The sequence below is a fragment of the Primulina eburnea genome, chromosome 15 (assembly GCF_022965805.1).
Source record: "Primulina eburnea isolate SZY01 chromosome 15, ASM2296580v1, whole genome shotgun sequence".
NCBI lineage: Eukaryota > Viridiplantae > Streptophyta > Magnoliopsida > Lamiales > Gesneriaceae > Primulina > Primulina eburnea.
Genome location: NC_133115.1, coordinates 36,362,426 through 36,383,317, shown reverse-complemented (window position 1 = coordinate 36,383,317; position 20,892 = coordinate 36,362,426). Strand labels below are relative to the sequence as shown.

At 33.5% G+C, this 20,892-nt stretch overlaps 4 protein-coding genes across 7 annotated transcripts; 3 read left to right on the top strand and 1 right to left on the bottom strand.

Moving 5' to 3' along the window:
* The first annotated feature begins 2,001 nt into the window (after nt 1-2,001).
* Nucleotides 2,002-3,051, top strand: LOC140814839 (protein DESIGUAL 2-like). Its single transcript, XM_073173931.1, has 3 exons — nt 2,002-2,301; nt 2,421-2,626; nt 2,702-3,051. Exons 1-3 carry the CDS (start codon nt 2,203-2,205, stop codon nt 2,943-2,945), a joined length of 549 nt encoding a protein of 182 aa, XP_073030032.1. The 5' UTR covers nt 2,002-2,202; the 3' UTR covers nt 2,946-3,051.
* A 2,033-nt stretch (nt 3,052-5,084) lies between these two features.
* LOC140814952 (F-box protein At1g30790-like) lies at nt 5,085-8,240 on the top strand. The gene is made up of 2 exons (XM_073174049.1): nt 5,085-5,246; nt 7,124-8,240. Exon 2 carries the CDS (start codon nt 7,128-7,130, stop codon nt 8,223-8,225), a length of 1,098 nt encoding a protein of 365 aa, XP_073030150.1. The 5' UTR covers nt 5,085-5,246; nt 7,124-7,127; the 3' UTR covers nt 8,226-8,240.
* Nucleotides 8,241-12,030: 3,790 nt separating this feature from the next.
* Nucleotides 12,031-15,007, top strand: LOC140814931 (uncharacterized). Of its 3 annotated transcripts, none has more exons than XM_073174029.1 (5): nt 12,031-12,235; nt 12,644-12,829; nt 13,102-13,213; nt 14,293-14,518; nt 14,608-15,007. In XM_073174029.1, exons 2-5 carry the CDS (start codon nt 12,650-12,652, stop codon nt 14,687-14,689), a joined length of 600 nt encoding a protein of 199 aa, XP_073030130.1. In that variant the 5' UTR covers nt 12,031-12,235; nt 12,644-12,649; the 3' UTR covers nt 14,690-15,007. The 3 variants fall into 3 exon arrangements, with proteins under 3 accessions (XP_073030130.1, XP_073030129.1, XP_073030128.1); XM_073174028.1 differs by having other exon boundaries at nt 12,031-12,370; XM_073174027.1 differs by having other exon boundaries at nt 12,031-12,458.
* Nucleotides 15,008-17,161: 2,154 nt separating this feature from the next.
* Nucleotides 17,162-20,333, bottom strand: LOC140815197 (gibberellin 2-beta-dioxygenase 8). Of its 2 annotated transcripts, none has more exons than XM_073174318.1 (5): nt 20,158-20,333; nt 19,765-19,836; nt 18,645-19,099; nt 17,714-18,035; nt 17,162-17,630 (listed from the first exon to the last, which is right to left on the bottom strand). In XM_073174318.1, exons 2-5 carry the CDS (start codon nt 19,801-19,803, stop codon nt 17,379-17,381), a joined length of 1,068 nt encoding a protein of 355 aa, XP_073030419.1. In that variant the 5' UTR covers nt 19,804-19,836; nt 20,158-20,333; the 3' UTR covers nt 17,162-17,378. The 2 variants fall into 2 exon arrangements, with proteins under 2 accessions (XP_073030419.1, XP_073030418.1); XM_073174317.1 differs by having other exon boundaries at nt 20,175-20,333.
* Between the last annotated feature and the right edge of the window lie 559 nt (nt 20,334-20,892).

Below are 20,892 nucleotides of genomic sequence, written 5' to 3'. Positions count from 1 at the left end.
AAATAAGTATCTCAACTTTAAAAAATGTTTGTTGAGGTTGAAGGGTCCATTCACCCTCTCAAATTACCTGTTAAATACCAACTTCTAGCACAAATGAAAATGTAAAAAAAAAAAATATCTTTTGACCACCAGAGAATCTTGAAATTTGAAGAAAAATTGAACATTCCTTTTGCATTAAAGCAGAGAATATGACAAAAATGTGGATAAGATGGGTGGCAGAATCATAAGCTGATATTAGGTTAAACAACACCACATGCTGTTTTGGAAGGAAACAGCTTTAAAGTTTAGGCTGGCAGACTTGGACTGAACCAGAATGTATGTCTATTTTTATACTAAAAGTTACCATCCTTAGTTCTAACTCAGTTCAAGGGCCATAGTTTTGGGTAGAATAATTGGAGTTATCGTTGGTCCTACATTAACCGAATTCAAACATTTAAGCAGATGAGATAGAGATACAATTACTGAAAGGGGATTGTTTAATAAGAGTGCATAAACAATAAATTGTGTATATTAGATTATAGTGTTGTGTGTTGGCATTGTTAATATTGTTCACAACATGTAGCGGAACGTATTGTTTATCACACAGATAAACTTTTAATAACTAAGATAAGACTGATTAAATTATGTACAAGTATAAATATTTGTAAAATTCCTCATGACAAAAGTTATCATTATAAAACTTGTAAATTGTTTACCAAAATCAATACTAGTGACAAGCATAAAAACTATAAAACCTTGACAACCCAAAGAAATAAATTTCATCTAAAATCAACCAATAAAATCATAAATGCAAATATTATGTTGCATAAAACAAAAACCGTCGAGAACTCTTCAAGAAACACTCCACACGAGTGTCAGGGCCGTACCTCCTGTGAGGCGAGAGAGGCCATCGCCTCAGGGCCTAGCACTCACAAGGGCTCAAAAAAAATCATTGGTTTCGTGCATGTTGTTGAGGCCTACACCTAAATAATATGTACATTGGCATTTAAAAAAAAAATTGAGACATTGACCTATTGAAAACATGATTAATATGATGATTGTGCTCATTGGGATTGAATAAAATTATGTAGAGCCCAAACAATTAAGCTACATGGCTCATTAATTAATTTTTTAAAAATTTGTATGCACAAAATAGTAATATTTGTCTAATATATTTATTATTTTATCTTGTGTCAATTCATGTGTTAAACTGTTATATTTTACTTGTCGATTATGTGGCATCTTTTCTTAAATTTATGTAGTTGAACCCATTTCAAAAAATAAACACAAAAAATTGTGATTCTTACCTATTTTACATATCTTTATTTTCTATTTTCTTGAATAAAAAATTATAGTTATTTTTTAGAAAAAATCATATATTTTCAATATTGATATTTATCATTTTATTATTTTGATAGTTTATATTAATAAATTTCAATTTTAGCAACATATCTTACAATTTTTGCTCATTTCAATCCTTTTCCAATATAATTGTTCATATGACACTGTATTACGTTAGAGCTATGTTGATGTTGTGGCGCACGAAGAAAAAAATCGCAAAGAGATAAATATATAACTCGTAAATTATATTTTCCTTATATATATTGTTTTGTTATTTTTAATTTACAAACTGAGCTTTACAGTTATTTATCACAATAAGATTTTTTTTAACATATAGTCTCAGGCCCTGTAAATTACAGTTACGGCTCTGACGAGTGTTGTCTTTCGAGTGTCTTCAACACAGATCGACAACACAACAAAGTGATCAACCGATCACGTAAAACCTTCTCATCAAAATGTGTTCATATACTTTAATTTCATTGATTTTCAACTTTGGAAATTAAATTCTAAACATGCGATGCGTTCTCCCCTTATCTGAAATTCGAGGTGGATCTCAAAAATGCAGTAACATGGCATGCAGGTGAATATATGAATGAACACCACGCTGCCTTTTCTTGTCGCCCATGAAACGAATCTGGTTGTGTGTACACCTAAAAATGCAGGGCAAAGAGATATCTGGAGATAAAAGAACCTTTTTTCCCGAAGCTAGCCCGTCCATATGGGTTTAATCCACTTTATTCAGATTCTCGATAGCGCAGCTTGAAGGATTGATTGCTTGGTAATTGGTAATTAACGTACCTGTGAATAAGAAGAGGAGCAACAAGGATTGGAAGACTCCCGTTCTATTCGTAGAGTGAACAGCCATCTGCATCTGTTAAAATCATGGCAAGAAACATGGACTTTCTCGTTTGTATTCTTATCATGGTTATGGATATAGCAGCAGGAATTCTTGGAATCCAGGCTGAGATTGCCCAGAGCAAGGTTTATCTGATTATGATAGAACACGATTTTTTTCTTTGAAAAAAAAGACTTGGAGACTTTCATGTTCTTTTTTCCGAAATCGAATATTTATTTTTGTGCGTGTGTTTCTCGCACTGCAGGTTAAACATTCGAGAGTGTGGATATTTGAATGCCGAGACCCCAGTTATCAGGCTTTCAAACTTGGTTTGGCTGCAATTGTGCTCTTGTCCCTTGCTCAGATTATAACCAATTTGCTGGCAGGTTGCGTCCTCATCAGATCCAAAGAAGAAATGGAAGGAGCTTCTCCTAACAAGCAACTCGCCTTTGCTTCCCACGTTCTAGCATGGTACTTATGGTTTAATTATTCTTTGAATTTTCACATCATTGGTGACATGTAACAACAATTGTACCGGTGTTCCAGGATTATGTTAGGCATTGCATTCATACTCCTCATCTCCGGAACATCAGCAAACTCAAAATCAAGAAAAGATTGTGGAATAGTGCACCATCGGGTATTGTCCATCGGAGGGGTTCTGTGTTTCATACATGGACTATTTGCGGTTGCCTATTACGTTTCTGCTGCAGCTGTCATGAGAGAAGAAAGGGAACTGCATCAACACGGAGGCCAAGCAAACAGACCAAATCAACAATCTACCCAAGCGTGACGTCTCATAATTGGTAATATATACATCAAATCTTTCTTCTGTACTCGGCTAGAGCTTGTGCCAGCTTCACATGTTATATTTATATCAAGCTTTATAATTATAATAAAAATTAAGTTAGTAACAAAATTTGAAATATGTTGTGAAACGTTGTATTATCTAATAATACAATGATTCTTGTTTTGTAATTTTAGTTATATAAATTTATAATCAGAGTCTGATATTAGCCCAATTAACACATATTTTTTTTTAAAAAAAAATTAATCCATTTGCAGCGGAACGATGAACTGACATTGAGTACTTGGATGGTGGTATGAGATGTTACTTATTTATGAATATTTTGAGACAAAATGATTGAAAATTGAAATTATTCTTGTATTTAAATATTCACTATTGAAATTTAATTAATATATTGTCGTATTATAAATTAAACAATTTCTGCAAACAATAAAATTTAATTTAATAATGGCATTAAAAACCAGCTAGCGAGCAGCCGCATTTTAATTTAGTAAATTATTTTCTATATAATAAATTAAAAAAAATATTAATCTAAATTGCTTCATAAATTAGAATAATCAAATAGTTACGGATTTGATATCTAATTCAACAATGTAATATAGAAATAAAAATTATTCATCAGTCTAGCAATTAAACGATAATCAATAATAAATAAAAAAATAGTACTCAAATATAAATCAACAAAAATACAAGCACGCCTCAAAGGAAAAAACTTGTGTGATACGTTTAATGGGTCGTATTTTGTGAGACTGATTTTTTATTTGAGTCATCAATGAAAAAATATTATTTTTGATGCTAAAGTATTACTTTTTATTGTGAATATCGGTAGGATTGACATGTCTCAATAAAGATTCGTGACTCCGTCTCACAAAAGACCTACTCTACCTCATATCAATATAATTCCAAAGTTTTGTCTGCTTCAACCAACGATTAAAAGTTTGGTAACGTAAGACCTTAAATGTAAAGGAAAAAATATCAAAGTGAACAATTAGAATAAAAACTTAGCCATCTAGCGAGATATATATAATGCAAAAAGTCTAGTCTCTCAAGTCACCAAAATCACGTCCAAGTTAGTTAAAAATTTAAAATCCTCTTCCCAATTATTTCCTTGATTTTCAGCATTTCATTCATTCTTGAATCTTCGAAAATCCTCTAAAGTTATATAAAAAAATCGGCTGAAAATCTTTCTTCAAAGTTTCCTTAATTCTCCTCCAATTTAATTGAATTATCTTCTTTCTTCTTTTCGGTGTGACGCTGATATGAAATCCGTGACTCGATTTCATCACATTCATCTAAATGCGCTCAAAGATCATGATTATGAACTATAAAATCAATTTAAACAGTTAAAATTATCCTAATCCCAATAAACATTCAATCCAAATAAATATGTTAAAATATAATCTCATCTGCCCAACTTATTTGACTAAAACAAAAAAATTTGTTATTTAAGGGACTAAAACAAAACAAGAAAATTAAAGGACTATTTTACAAATTTCCTTAATAGCTTGTAGTGGAAGAAGGCGAGATGAAAAACCCATGGAACAGAAATTCCTAAATATGTTGTGAGACATTGTTATAAATAAAAGGAATTGAATATGTTTTGTAAATTAATTTAACAAAATATATTATAAATATATGTACCTTTTAGTTTTCAAGTTATAGACTTAGCATTTTTTACATGCAAAATATTTTAGAGTAATAATTTTTTAATAATAGAACAAAATTCTTTACTTTAACACAAAAACTATTGTGCGACGGTGTCATATATCAATTTTGTGAGACATATTTTTTATTTGGTTCACCTATGAATAAAGATAAACAAAATCGTCTCTCAAAATATCTACTTACGTATATACATAAATCTAGTTTTTTTACAATTAAACTCATTAATTAGGGGGGCGATAGAAAGTTCCCAGCGTGACCGATACGACTTTTAAAAGGTAGAAATTTGTATACGAGGGAGAACATATGTATTTATGAGAACAATTAAGAATTGACTGTGGATTTATTTATATACGAAAAATTCCAAAAAATTTATAATATATGATCATATTTATTGTAATTGATAATCTCACGTTTTCTCGGAGAAGTTTTATCTGTAAGATTTTTTCTTTATTTATCAGATACTATATTAATCTAATAATATGTTCCTCTGAAATAACGTACAGTACAGCACTCTATATAAGAATAAGGAGACGTCCAAATCGGGTGGCGGTGAAGAGGATTATTGACCCTGCTTTCAAGCAACTCCGATCGTATTCATCCATCATCTCGAAGTTTTAACAGGTTTGAACTGTCGTTAAATTTTCTTGAAATTGTATACATATGGTTCGCCGGAACGGCCGCGACGCGGCTGGAACGGTCGTTAGTGGCGATTTAACGGCGATGCGGAACGGAACGGTCTTGCGGAACGTGAAATCCGAATTTTCAACTTTCACATGGACATGAATTTTGTTTTTGTCGATGGAGAAGAAGATGATTGAAGTCATGGTGGGACGAAACGGGAACAGAACGGCCGGAACGCAAGCAACCTTGACGAGGTTCCGGGGTGTGTAGGTTGATGGCTTGTATCGGCGTTTCATACACCGAAAATGAGGATTTAACGGCGGAACGGAACAGGACACGCAGAACGGCACGGAACGGAACGGAAGGGATTTGTACAGCTGCAACAAGAACAAAAATAATATATTTAATTTTTGATATGATTGAAAATATTTTAAATATAATGACGATATAAATTGTATTCAATAAATTGTTAATAAAATTTTAAAAATATTTTAATTTCTTATTTACATCAAAAATCTATTTAAATGATATTTATTTTAATTTTCATATTATAAATATTTTCCAAAATTTTAATTTTTATAATTTATAATTTTTTTTTAAAATACACGTTCCGCGACCGTTCTGCGAAATTTCATTGTAATTGGAACGGTAGCATCCGTTCCGATCTCCGCGACCGCGACCGCGAACCATGCATAAAACACATCTATATGCAGACGCGAGCCAGAGACGACGGTTCGGAATTCCGATATTAGTGTTTGATTTGTATCTTCTTGATGATGGTTATAACTAATTTAATTATGTTTATCTTTTACCACTTGGTGCGTGTATATATATATATCAAATTTGATAGAAAGTATATGTTTAAATATACTAAGTTTTTCTGAGCTAGTATCATTATATATTTATACCGCATTAGTATTGATCAACCAAGTTGAGTTTTTGAGTTTGAGTTTCATTATATTTTTATTCTGATAAAAATAAGGGTACTCTGGAGAGTGACGCTTTTGTTTTTTATTCTATGATACTCTTTGCTAAATTATACAGTGAAGACGAGGAAAAATATTATCATATCATGAATTAGAGTAGTTCTATTCTGATATGGTCTCACGAATCTTTATCTGGGAAACATGTCAACCCTATCGATATTCACAATAAAAGTAATACTGTGAGGCCCGGGGCCGAAGAAGGCGGGGGTGATCGCCGGTGCCATCAGTTGCACGGACAATGAGCGGCTCCTGGCAGTCTTCTAGGTGAAGAGAACATGAATGAACCGACCCACACGAGAATGAGAGAGATTCCAAGACTGTTCAATGTAATGGACTGTACAGTTGACGAGAGCTTAAAACATTTGATTGGTACTACTCATATCACGAAGTTGCATCTTTTTTTCAGTAGCTCATCACATAAGAACTCTAAAGTTAAGCGTGCTTGACTTGGAGCAATTTTGGGATGAGTGACTTCCTGGGAAATTTCCCAGGGTGCATGTGAGTGGGGACATAATGCACGCTGGAAAGACTCATCTTGGTACAGTGAGGACAGTCGTCAAATCTGGGGCGTTACAAATACTCTTAGAATAAAAAGTAATATTTTTTCGTAGGATGACCCAAATAAGAGATCTGTCTCATCAAATATGACCTGTGAGACCGTCTCAAACAATTTTTTGCCCATAAATTATTGAAAAAATAAGAAGAAAGATAGTCATAGCATATATAAATCATGAATTGTTTATTTTTTCGTTCTAGCTAAAAAGTTATATTTTTTTGAATAGATGCTTTTTATTTCATATTATCTAGTGTATTTGGACTGGGTTATGTTATAATGCAACTTCTACTTTATTTTAGCTGGTTCTCTCGTTTTATGCTTGATAATTTTTGCAGAGGAATGAAATCGAAGAGGCAAAGAAAGGCGCCGAACTCAGCGAAATCGAAAAGGCAAAGAACGGCCAACTCAGCTGAAGACATGGAAAAACTATGCCTACCATATGAATTAATCTACGAAATATTGAGTTATTTACCTGTTTTATCGTTGCTGAGATTCAAAACGGTGTGCAGATTGTGGCGCGACACAATTCAAGATCAAGGATTTGTAGAGAAACACATGAAGATGCAGGCTAGCCTTGCAATCGCGTGTAATGGTGACAGTGGTAAAACTCCTAATCCAGATACGGATGCTACTGCAGAATCAGTCACCATTTTATGTTTCCTCCATGGATTAGAGTTGGAGAAATGCAACTCAACTCACACATACAGAATAAAGAACCCATCAACGAAACAGGTTCTTACTCTGCCTTGTACGAAAATTTTTGTCTTGATCATGACAATGTGTTTCATATCAACCAGCCACGAATACAAGTTGGTGTATCTGTATCTTGATGAACTCGCCCATGACCGGTTAGGCTGCGAAGTCCTAATGATTGGGATCGATACTTCATGGCGATCCATTGACATCCCTGAGATATCGTATGACCCAAATTTTGACAAACTGAAAGACTACATACTCATCAATGATGTCTTCTACATAATTAAGGGTTCCGAAAACGGTGACTCCAAGTTAATTTGCATAGAAATGGAGAAGGAACAAATTGTGCTAGTCAGCATCCCAAGCAACTTGTTCTCGGATAGGGACACTATCTGGCCTCTGTGTTGGAACAGCGCGACGTTATCGTTTGTTAACATCGTGAAACAAAGACTTCATGTCTGGATATTGGAAGACTACAGGAAGAAGAGATGGGGTAGGAACAAAATTGATATACCATTAACTTTCTTGAAAGATTTTCCGTATCCGGGGGAGGATCTTTACATTCGTGCAATCACAGATGATATATTGCTTTTTATAGTAAAAGCAGAACACGTGATATTCTACAGTATTAAATCTGCAAGCGTCAAATATAAAGCATCGGCGCCTCCTGGGAAAAAATTGCTCTTCATTAATAATAGGTCTACGCTTGTATCTTTGAGCGGGATGCAGCCAGTCGCGTAGATTTATAAATTGAAACCCAAGTCTATATTATTTATTTCTTCTTCATTTTTTCACAAAAATGAAACATTAAATTATTGTTACATACAATAGTGTCCATAAATTTTCTGATGGAACGAAATATGAGGGAATTTGATTGAGAGATAAGGCTAGGGAAATACGTGTGAATTTGAAGAGGCACGCAGAAAGAAGTTAGGAAGACATATAGTCACATATGCCTTCTGAAAATTCTGAATATTTATGATGTAGATTTCGCAAAGAGTGAGTCTCATGTGAGACCGTCTCACGGATCTTAATCTGTGAGACGGGTCAACTATACCCATATTTACAATAAAAAGTAGTACTCTTAGCATAAAAAATTATACTTTTTCATGGATAACCCAAATAAGAGATCCGTCTCACAAATATGATCCGTGAGACCGCCTCACACAATTTTTTGCCTTTCGCAAAAGCCGAGGATTTTTGATCAGCTTCTCTTCTTACGGTAATTTGTTCTCCTAGAAAAGCATTTCCATGGGGAAGCAAAAAAAAAAAACACAGACACATATATACACATATTTTTTATAATGTTCACTCACCTATGTGTGTCAACTTCTACTGCCCACCAATGAAGTGATACTTACCTATTTGATATACAATTTTGATATGCTTCATCATGTCTAATAGGTTAAGATCACCTCATTGGCAGTAGCACTTCATCAAGGATCCGCTTTATGCCCTTACCTGATCTTTGCTTTGTTATGGATGAGCTGACTGAATATATTCAGGATGAGATACCTCAGTATATGTGAAGATAAAACCAAATACTGCTCTAATATGACATATCTTATATTGTCAGGTTAATGAAATGCGTAAAAGGATTGATATGTCGTTCAAAACTTGAATAAAAGTGGTTAACGAGGTTATCTTAGATATTGATTTAAGATATTTCATATGAGAAGGTCGCTTGGCTTGAAGAACTAATATTCATATAGCCCATCTCGTTACTCACATGAATGTGTTATGACTATGATTTTATGTTAGGTTGATAAGATAATTTAAAAGCTCAAAAGTACGTACATATAAGTAAATATTTTGTTATATATATTAGTTACACAGATAAACTACAAATTTACAAAAATAGTTTTTTTTAATATTTTTAAATTAAAAGAAGATGAAATATTTTTGGAATCTTATCGAGTAGTTCTTGTTTATCAAAATTTACATGGCACAAAATATTTATTATATGCATCTAGTTCTTATGTATTACTATCATCCACTGGCACTCGATGATTGCTTGTGTATTAAAAAAATGAGTGAGTCTCATGTGAGACCGTCTCACGAATCATAATCCGTGAGACGAGTCAACTCTACTCATATTCAAAATAAAAAGTAATACTCTTAGCATAAAAAGTAATACTTTTTCATGGGTGACCCAAATAAGAGATCTGTCTCACAATATGACCCGTGAGACCGTCTCACACAAGTTTTTGCCTAAAAAAATTTGAAATTAAATATTGTTTTTGTTAAACTTACATATCCAAATAAAAACTTTTAAATTTTTTTTATGTTAGAGATTATATGATAATTTTTAAATTTAAAAGTATTGATAAAGATAAATGTATATTTTATTAAGATATGATAATTATGGATAAATAAATACCTATTAAAATTGGTGTTTATGATTTTTTATTAAATAAATGAATATGAAGTATTTTTATAATTTTGATTAAATATTGAAAAAATGAGTAGAAACAAATAAAAATCTGAGGTAAGTTTTATTGTATTTATAAATTTCTGTGACTTGAAAGCGAAATCATTTAACAGTAGAATAAGTTAAATTATAAGAATAAAGCAAAAATAAATAAAGAAACTACATATATAGTAAATATAATTATTCTGTGGCGATTCAGCAAGATACCCGGGCTACCGTAGGCGTGAAGAGAAGTGATCCGGACCCGTAGTCCATATCCGAGACATGCTCAAATTTTGTATTTTTTCACATTATGGATGGATTTGCTTTATTTAAATCCCCAAAATCAAACTTAATTTTGCAATTAGTTCAGAAAAAATATGTGTTTGTAATTCTTGATCCACAAAGAAATGTTGAACCCCACATATTTTTTCAATGATTAAAATGGATATAACATTGAAAGTATAGTACAAATATATAATATTTTAGTATCAATTGTTTTAGATTTAATACAAAATATAAGAATTTGAGTATAATATTAGAACAACTTTATTAATATCAACATTTGTTACATATTTTTGAGTATTCAAAAATCATATATTAGTATCAGATCTGAAATAGTTTAACAATCAAATAACATATATTAGTATCTTATTTTCAATATTTTATACTTATTTTCATTCGAAAAGTCAAATATGTCATTAATATCTGTATTTGATATGTATGTTTGAATACTCAAAAATCATATATTAGTATCAGATCTAAAAAAACTGATATTCAAATATCAGATATTAGTATCACATTTTTACTGTTTTGTATCGATTTTCGACCGAGAAAAAATATGTGGATTCAGATCGTTCAAAAATATTTTTTTATAAATTAGAGAGTATAAATATATAATTTTTCTGAAAGAAACTAAATACAAACTTAAGTTTGCGTATAGAAATTTAAACCAAATTTACTCTTAACATTATTATTTCCCTAAAGAAATAAAAAACGTGGCATATGCCAAGGAAATTAACTCCTTCATATCTTTCCCCATTGCCAAGTTTTCTTATATACAAATTCTTCGATCGATTATTACAACTCAACACCACATATCATTCCATTTTTCCTAGGTTGTTTTTCTGCCAGAAAAAAACTATTATAAAGAAGAAATTTATAATTTGGTCGTTCCTTCCTTTCTAGAACTGTTTTTGCTTGTTTTTTTCGTTTGCCCTACGGGCTACGGCCAACTACAGTTCAGGGGTGGATCGTGGCTGTCCGGTGCCCCCACATCAAAAACTAATAATAATAATTTAAAAATAATATGATTTTTTTTTAAAAAAATATACATAATCCTAATCTATTTTTCGTGAGTTTTTTATATAAATTCTGTATTTTTACTTGTTGGTTGATTAGAAAGGTGTTTAATTTCAAGAAAGCATACATAGTTATTATTGTCATAAGTAATAATTATTTGACGAGTGATGTTACTTTTTTTTTTTTTTTTTTTTTTTTTTGCTAAATATCACCTTAAACTTGTGGAAAAAATATGTTATTGTCAGACGAAGAAAAAATTAGAATTAATATTACATATCAATAAGTTTTGGTCAGAGAAATCTTAAATAGTAAATATATTCTTCCTTTGATTTCTAGTTCTTAATTTGTTTTTTAGAGCTAGAAAATTGACTTGAGACGGTTGGATATATCACGGTCTTGCTAAAGTATCCAAAATACGTACAAGCAAAAACATTTGTTATAATAAAACAAAAGAAAAATAAAAACTCAAATATATAAAATTTTGCATGGAAAATTAATTTAATTTGTATAAATGTTCTCCACATAAAACATTTACTTCATATAAAATTATATTAATATGAAAATGTAATGAATATATAATATAGGTTAGAAATGGCAACATGAACTGGAATAGGTAACATTTTCAATTCAACACGCTAGATATATCCTTAGCTACACTCAATATATATCACGACATGTCATTCGATAAAGAAAATTCAAGATGTCCCAATAATTAGTAGCCGAGTTTTGTTAATCATTAAGCTTTATAATAATGATATTGATGGATATATAAATATATAATAATGATTATCTATGAGATATATATATATATATATATATATATATATATATATATATATCATTCCCAATCATCCTTGAAATTCACTCTCTGCCAACTCTCTCTTCTCTGGCCGGTTATTAATTTACAGGATTTGAGTTTTTCTTGTTGTAAATGTCTGAGAAGATGAAGTGATTCTTACTGGGTTTTTTGTCGATTTAGATTAGATATTTCTTTGTAATTAAATTTGGTAGCAGTTGGTTTTCTTGTGCAAATAAATTTGTAAGCTTCTGTCTACCTTAATTATCATTCACGAGAGACTTACTACATACGATAAACTAAACTCGTGATTTCCTTTCACATATTTGGGCAAACCAAAGTTGACCCGGCAAGATTAATTTGGCGTTTGTTTCTGAGGTTCAATGTTATAATTAGATCAGTCGAATTATTTAATTTGCTGATTTAATTTTCTTAATCTTGAAGAAACCAAGAAAACCTGATGCTGGTTAGCTTTATTTATTTATTTATTTATTCCTGTTTGGTTTAAGTATTGATTACATACATTACTGTTTTCATTGTTCTTACCGTAAATGTCATTTTTGTTTAGTTTTTCTTTTCAGTACAGATTAAATTAAATATACGTAAAAGCTGCATAAAATTCATCGCTCCTCGTACGTTATTTTTTTTCAGGTGGAGATGGGCTCAGAAAACCAGAGCTCAGTTAGGCATGGAGAATTGGAATTAGGAATTGATGGAGGTCGAAAATCTTGTGTCTCTGGTAACTCCAGCAATATCAAGTCCGATAGCTTTGTGGTGGAGATGGACAGGTTCTCCCTTCCCGTCGAGAAAGACATCAGTGGATATTCAAGAATTACAGTAAGTTCTTCAGTTTTATATTTATTATTATTATCTGCTCCGATCTCAAGAAAGCGTTCTACATCTGGATTAAATAATTATCAATAATTGTTCCAGCTTTTCAAAAGCTCTTAATTAATAATATGGATTAATAGGGTAAAAAGTTTAATTAATTACTTTACTTTATCTTCTTGTTTTAAAAGAAAGGATGATCTTCTAGCTTTTATATATATACATGCCATAATTATATAATTTGTGTCATTTATATATATCCTTGGTGGATGCAATTAAAGTTGCAGAGAAACCTTTCAAGAAAAGGATCCGGAAAATGTGGAGAGAAGAAAATTAGTTCGATTCTTGGACCTAACGAGAGTGACGCTTGCATGCTGTCAACTTCACCTAGAGGTATGATTAGTTATCCCCGCAAACTTCTTTTTTTAAGAAAAGAAAATCTATCATTTTTTTTACCTTTCAAGTTTGAAATTTTTTTCTCTCTCTCGCGTAATTTTCGACCAAAATACGGAAGAATGATATGGGTTTTCCTATATTTTTTTTAAATTACGCTTCAAGTTTGGTCAACAACAAGGCGAAGGTGGTAACCGAAAATTGGTAATAAACGTACGTACCACCATAAGATAATTCTTTTAAGTAAATAGCAAATGAATTTAATAGAGAAAAAGACTCGAAAAGGGGCAGCATTTTTTCTGCATTTGCTCCGGTTGTCTTTGAGTTCATTTTGTACGCATGCACGCCTTTTGTTTCGAGAGGGTATAATGAATTGCTAGAGGCCAAATGCCATTATTCTTAACTCACGTTTGGTCACAGCTAGACGCCATTTCAAAACTTGTCTTCTGGTCAACCTTTTTTCACATGCGAAGATTTCATATATCAACTAATATGCATTGATTTAAAAGAAAGTTGGTGCGATTTTTATATGGATTGAAGTCATATATATTTAATAATACTCCCATCGTGCTAGTGCTAGCTAATATAAATATTCGGGTTACTTATAATTAATTATTTGAATACCTTATAATAAATTATTTGGTTGTACATGTTATATTGAGAAGAAGTAGTATGAACCTAACTTATGCAGGGCTTAGATAGTCCATTTCAAAAGCCAAAAATTCAATACAACTTGGGGAGTGAAACTCCTAGTGTAGTCAGAATCATTGGACGTAATCGATCCAATGGTTAATTCTACATAATTGAATTTTCTTAAACTAGTATACAATTTAATAACACGACGTTAGATCACGAGTTTCAAGTTCAAGCTACACTTTTGAAAGAACGAGACACCTTTTGAGTAAGTTTTTATTCTGAAATCGAACGCATCGATGCTACACTGTCATTCTTTCTCCGTGCCTATTCTTTGCACCCTTCCATTCCATTCGGTCCCTGCATATAATTTTAAGTATACCAATCAGCAACCCAACATTAGTACTACATTCTACAATTTAGCAGAGCATAACTTTTCTATGCAGCAACTTTACACGGAAGCAGCAAGCCTGAAAAGCCAACTGTGGTAGTGGCGTTGGGGGCCACCGACCACGCCACCACCCACCAACCTCATCATCAGATTACCATCAATGGCAGCATGAACAACGGCCCTGAGGAAAGTAAATGTGGCAACAAAAGGTTTAGTTTCCGACGTTCTCCACCTTCCTTAACCATTGATCCCCGGAGGATACTTTTCCTCTTCGCAACTCTGTAAGTGTAAACGTATCAACATTATTTTTGATCGAGTGTATGCATAAGATTTTTGGGCACATTATGTAGCTATCTTATATCTGTTACAGGTCGAGCATCGGGACTATAATATTGATCTATTTCACCTTATCCATGACAAAGATCAACGGGGATGACAATGTTGTTAATTAATAACAATTATTTCCAAATTAGGCACAGCTGAACCGAGTGTATTTTAGGATTTCATACTCAAATTAGCTATGTTCCGGATTCTTTTGTCCCAGAAAGCTGGCTTTATCTGCTAAGAGGGACGGGACAAGATGCAATACAAAAAGAAGCAGAGAAAAACAAACATGAGGTGGATACCGTTTTTAGTAGTGTTTGCAAGAGTTTATTTTAAGTGTTTCTCATCTTCTACGTAACACTACTTTAATATTTCTCTAGCCACTCTTTGTATAAAGTGCAATGGGGAGAGAAAGTGGGTGTCATTTTGCCACTTTTCAGTTTATACCCTTTAATTCATATAAGTTTGCTCCTTCTGCAACACAACAAAGGAAACTCCGAAACTGACTTTTTTTAAAAAAAAAACTGAAGGAAACTTGTCATTCTGTGTGGCTGGGACTTGTCATTCTGATGTCTGCCACTAAATACGGTTCGAGTCGCTGATGTCTGCCACTAACACACCCTTTTTCAAACAGAGGTAAAAAAATCAATGTTTTCTCTCCGCCCAGCTACTGCACCAGAGGAGTCATAGTTTCTCAAGTAAAATACCCCAACCTTTTCTCAAGTACTAGTTCCTCCAATAATTTTGTCTTAATGCTCCATTATTATGTACTGATAATAAATAAAAATTAAAATGTTCATTGCATAATGGCGGGGATATAATATTGAATATGTAAGATTAGGAAATCTTGGCACGTGAAAGACTGATTTTTTTTTTATCCAAATGAGGATCATACCCACTCTTGTTTAAGAACACAGAGTTCGTAACGTTTCGAAAATCTCTTCACTGAGTGGGTTCTTGCGTGCTGGAGCCGAAGGCGAGACATAAAGATGGGATGAGATTGTCTCCGTTACACGTTACACCCCAAAGTTCACATGCCTAACTAGTTGTTTCAGATAGAGTGTATACAAGCATCGCTACATCCTTGGATGCTTGCTTGATGATTTCAACCAAGGGTTCCACATCATTAATCTCAAAAAATCACATATATAAATTCAAAGAATAAGTTCAACCATATATTAATATAATATCCTCAGGGAGGGCAAACAGCACAAAATCTGAAACAAATATTTTCTACATTAATCGGGACATGTACGTAAATTATAATAAACACAGTCGGTTCAGACGGAGATTGCTGAAATACCTGCCTCTAAAATGCATCGCACATGACTATGATTAATTCAAACGAATACTCCGACCGGCAAAAGATGAAAAAATATATCTATTGTGAATTTAGTAAATGAACGAACTTGAACGAGAAATAACCAACGTACCCCGGAGAATAAGTGGGTATTAACTGGGCAAACCCGGTCCACCAAGCAATAATCGAACTGCCCCAACGCCGAGTGAACTAAGTGCTCCGCCGTCCGTCCAGTCCCATCAGATACCATATAAATCGGGTTCCCTCCAGCCGCCACATCCATGACAAACCTTCCACTACTCCCGCATTCCTTACGAGGAGGAGATGTTTGGAATTCAGTTCCATCAATATTGTCATCTATAACCCAAAGCCGAATTATCAGAATTCAGAATTCCTAACGTCAGCTGATAATTGCTGAATAGGACGAGACGGTCCAATTTGCCCTGGGCCCTGGACCAGCGGTTCAACTAACTCCAAAAACATTAAAATAAGATATTTCAATAACTCAAATAATATATTTATATTTGATATCTCTAATAATAAATTAAATTACCAAGACTCCAAAAACAATTCATCAATATATGATTTTAGTTGCCTTAGGATCAACTCAGATTAAGCTTGGATTGATGAATTGCATTTGAAAAATTCATTCGTTCAAGAAAATCACAAAATTGAAATCGATATATTTAATACGAATTCTCGACTTTGGTCAGCTTACCAGTTATCGGCATCAAGTCCAACATATAAGCTCATTCTTTCAAACATAATCTGAATCCTCGAGTTTACTTTACCAGTTAGCATCACATTTTCGAGCCCAACACGTTAGAGTTAAGACCGAGGGAGTTGACATTGAAGTTTAACATTGTACATTTATGTTTTTTATGGCCTTGATAGCTTAGTATATATAATTTTCCGTGATTTTACTCAACCGATATAGAACAACTAACAGGATATATAAGAATCCAAATAATTGAGGGAATGTTACGAAGATATTGGATTATACTATTAAATCAACTCACGAAACCATGGTAAAATATGGAATTCCGGTAGATTCACACTTTATGTCTTTCCATGGATGGCCCAATATTTTTTAGCGAGACGCATATTTTATTTGGGTCATTTATGAAAAAGTATTACTTTTTATTGTAAATATCGGTAGATTTGACCCGTCTCACAGATAAAAATTCATTAGACCGTCTCACAAAAGACCTACTCATATATATTTTCTGATATCTAACAACATTTATTTGTGTTGGCTCGATTAAATGTACTAAAATAATTATAAATGTTCATAATATATTTCTACGAGCCAAGAACAAAGATTTTGACCAACAAAGTCACAAACCAAATTAAATAAAAGTTACATTACACATTTTCCACATCCCAAAAAATAAAAGAAACATGATGCTTACTTACTCCTAGTATTTGTGGGGGGTGAAACCTGTATCATGCTCTTTATATATAATATCTATAAAATAATGTACCTCGTGATCGATGTATATATATGTGCCTACAAATTAACTACCGTCTAAACTTGAGTTTAATAGAAAATTAGGAAGTCCGACTTTATACCCGAAACGCTTAACATCTTCTTGCACCTGTTCTCTATATTCCCCGAAACTAAAACTTCTGTAAACACGAGGCTCCATGTTACTTTCTATGATGGTGTAGTAGGACGGACAGAAGAAGTAGGCAGTCGAAAACCTCTCCTTCTCCGCATTCGTCACCACTCTGTGCTCGACGCTTTTGTATACATTGTTGCTCCAAGCCTGCAAATTATTACTCAGTATTATAAGATCCATCTTTTTCGTCAATCGGCACAGCGGATAAAATATAATTGCCAACTATTTACTTGGAACAAATCACCGATGTTAATAATTAGGGCCTCGGGATTGGGTCTAACAGCGATCCATTTTCCGTCTTTTACTAACTGAAGACCTCCGATGTGATCTTGGTGCAGCACGGTGAGGAAATCGCTGTCCGTGTGTGGCATTATTCCGAACATATCAGAGTAACTCGGGCACCTCGGGTACCGGTTCAATCGAAGGTAGCAAGTGCTGGGAAGACAAGTTTCTTTGAAATAATCAGATTTGCAGCCCAATTCCTCGGCTAGTAAGTCTACCAACTTTTGTGCTAGTTCAGACACCATTGCCGCGAATTGCTCCATTGTTGAGCTAAAGATTTCATCCCAGAAAGTAAAATAAGTATATACAGTTCAATTAGTTAATAATGAAACTTGATTTGCTTAATGGTGGCTTAACTAATTGAATGGGGGTGGGTAACATGCATGCAGGGGAAGGTACGCAGTGGCAGCAGTATTTAGTACTGCTTCGGTCTGTGTCTGAGGATTAGGCACATGGAGAAGACAATGCCCTTTCCGCCATGTCTCATTCTTTGAGACAATTTCGAAATACAATGTACATAAACAACTGTCCACACATGAATGAGTACTGTATTGTATTGCCACGTCGAAAGAATCATACACATATATCTCACTTGTAAATTTAATTTGTGAGGCCACAAGGATTTGCATCTAGATGGAAAGAAAAGAATGAAGATATAAAATTGGTAGATAGCCGGATCAGGGAGTCGTAGTTTTTTTTTCATTTGGAATATACGCCAAAAATTTTGATTAAAAAATAAGATAAATTATATATATATATATATACATAAATATAAATTAAATGGCGTGCCCAAAACGACATGTACGTATGGAGTATATTAGACTTTTTCAACGAAATATCATATTGTAAATGAGAGGGGACTGGTTCAGTATATTTTACCTGAGATTGTTGTAGCCACCTGAGCCCAATATATCACTCAATAACACATGAAAAGCCTCGGACCAAGATAGCTGCTTCAAGCAGGTAGCGGAAGGCGTCCCCCATCGATAACTTCCGGTCGAGAAATTCAAATCTTGGCTGTTTGTTTTCTCATGGAATGGCTTCTTGAAAAGCTTGATTTGTTCATGTCTCATTCTTTCGAGTATCTCTGCAGAAATTCCGTGGTTTATTACTTGAAAGAAACCCCACTCTTTCGACGCTCGAGATATGTCCTTCTTGCATGCCTGCTTCTCAAAATCTCCAAGGTTTAAGCGGTTGAGGTCGATTAACGGCAGCTGGCATTCTTCCATGACTGGAGGATCGGTAGGAATATTTTTCTCATTCAAGATGCTATTGAAGAGATTCCTGTAAGTTTGCTCAAAAGGTGGATCAGGAGATTCTTCCATTCTCACAAGCTGAAACACCCAATAATGATCAGCAACATATATATAATATATATCTGTGTGTGTGTGTGCTGTAATAGATAACCTGATGAGCAGGATTTAGAGAAACATCAGAGAACTAGAAAATAAGGATTTGTACGTATAGGCGCTACTCGGTTCAATTAGTTTTGAGTGCAAGGTTCGAGTATTACGATCGGGTATAGAATTGGAGTAGAAACAAAGCGAGCCTCGGGCGAGAGCATTGTTCCATAGAAAGTTGAGGTCATGTGGTGGATGGTTCTACAAGACAAGGGAAAGACAATAAAAATCATATTTTGACTATGTTTCTTGTTTTGTCCTCGATGAAAACGTTAAGTTGCATTGTGTCTCTCCATTTGCACGCCTTTGATGAATTTGAAGACAGGGTCAAATCTGTCATTTAACAAGCGTGGGTGGGTGGGTGGCATCGCATGGATATATAACTAATTCATATATATGTGACAAACATCAAACTGATGCTAAATAAATTGACAATGTTCACCTTTATAGCAGGACCCATTTCCCCTTTAATACGCGCCAAATTAACTCAGAAATTAATACAAACTTTCTTCGCTTATCTTTTGATCTAAGTTTTTTATTCTAAAAAAAGGTTCTTGGGAAACTTCTAAAAAGAAAAAGCAAACGATAGACGTACTTACTTTGTTGAGATATTTCGATCGGTTCAAAGACAACACCATGTCGATTGGTTTCCCCACTTCTTCAGAAATGCACTTTGATCATGCAAATATCAATCATAAAGTCAATAATGGCAACTAATTAGAAAAGAACCAATGCACGGTCTCTGTCATTTTGCAGCAAAACCCATACGAGGATGTGATTAAATATTTGCATGGCGACCATGTACACACACACACACACACACACACGACATGTACATAACTGTGTTCACCAAGAACGTTTAAATGTTCACGTGGTGCCATATTTAGTGTAGTACTACTTCATCCAGTCGACTAAATTTCAGTCTACCAGAACTGTAGTTACATGCTAATGCCCATTTTGCAAGTACTTTAAATGTAATACTTATAACTAACATAAACTTGACGCGTACGTGCTGCCGACTATATATCTATCTCCGCCACCGATCACTCTCGCTCTGCCGAGATATTTAACAACAAAGAAACTTGGGTAATTTGGAAGAAGATCGAGATGGGGGGAATAGTACAAAGAATGGCTTTTTGGGCTGGGGAGGGGAGTTTCGGAGAGAGAGAGAGAGAGAGAGAGAGAGAGAGAGAGAGAGAGAGGGTCGATTAGTTGTCCTAAAAGATTGGAGTGGGATAGATAGATACTTATAAGAGAAATGGGGGCCATATGCAATAATTTTGAATTGAATTTTTTTTTAGAGATATGGTACTGTAGGATTGAGAATCTATGTTAAAAGAGAGGAACACGCAGCTTGTAATATCACCACTAATCACTAATCCGACAATGTGTTTTACCTTTTAACGAATAAAAATTTGATTCCCTGCTTGTCCTGAAAATAGAAAGATAATTGCACAGATGGTGTTTGTTCAAGTGGAGGATTAGAGTTGATCTTTACATAGGGACTGGGGTATGACATGGAATTAATATTGGAAAAAATTCGACCAAAATCGAATCAATTAATTCATTGGATTCTCCAACATTTAATTAAATTCAACCAAAGAAAGAGATTACGAATGTAATTCGAGTCAAAATTATGCAAATTAAATCAATAACCGAGTGTATATATTGGTATGTGCTGGGCCCGAAACGTATCGACAACGAAATTGATTGACAATACAAATTCA

Excerpts from the sequence above, each read along its gene's own strand:
- LOC140815197 (XM_073174318.1), bottom strand. The coding sequence starts at position 19,803 with ATGGTGTTGTCTTTGAACCGATCGAAATATCTCAACAAA. Across the intron at positions 19,100-19,764 it reads GATCGAAATATCTCAACAAA|CTTGTGAGAATGGAAGAATC; the intron begins GTAAGTACGTCT and ends TGGGTGTTTCAG. Across the intron at positions 18,036-18,644 it reads GGTGGCTACAACAATCTCAG|CTCAACAATGGAGCAATTCG; the intron begins GTAAAATATACT and ends TGAAATCTTTAG.
- LOC140814931 (XM_073174027.1), top strand. Across the intron at positions 12,830-13,101 it reads GTGGATATTCAAGAATTACA|TTGCAGAGAAACCTTTCAAG; the intron begins GTAAGTTCTTCA and ends ATGCAATTAAAG. Across the intron at positions 14,519-14,607 it reads CTTTTCCTCTTCGCAACTCT|GTCGAGCATCGGGACTATAA; the intron begins GTAAGTGTAAAC and ends TATCTGTTACAG.
- LOC140814952 (XM_073174049.1), top strand. The coding sequence starts at position 7,128 with ATGAAATCGAAGAGGCAAAGAAAGGCGCCGAACTCAGCGAAATCGAAA.
- LOC140814839 (XM_073173931.1), top strand. The coding sequence starts at position 2,203 with ATGGCAAGAAACATGGACTTTCTCGTTTGTATTCTTATCATGGTTATG. Across the intron at positions 2,302-2,420 it reads CTGAGATTGCCCAGAGCAAG|GTTAAACATTCGAGAGTGTG; the intron begins GTTTATCTGATT and ends CTCGCACTGCAG. Across the intron at positions 2,627-2,701 it reads GCTTCCCACGTTCTAGCATG|GATTATGTTAGGCATTGCAT; the intron begins GTACTTATGGTT and ends CCGGTGTTCCAG.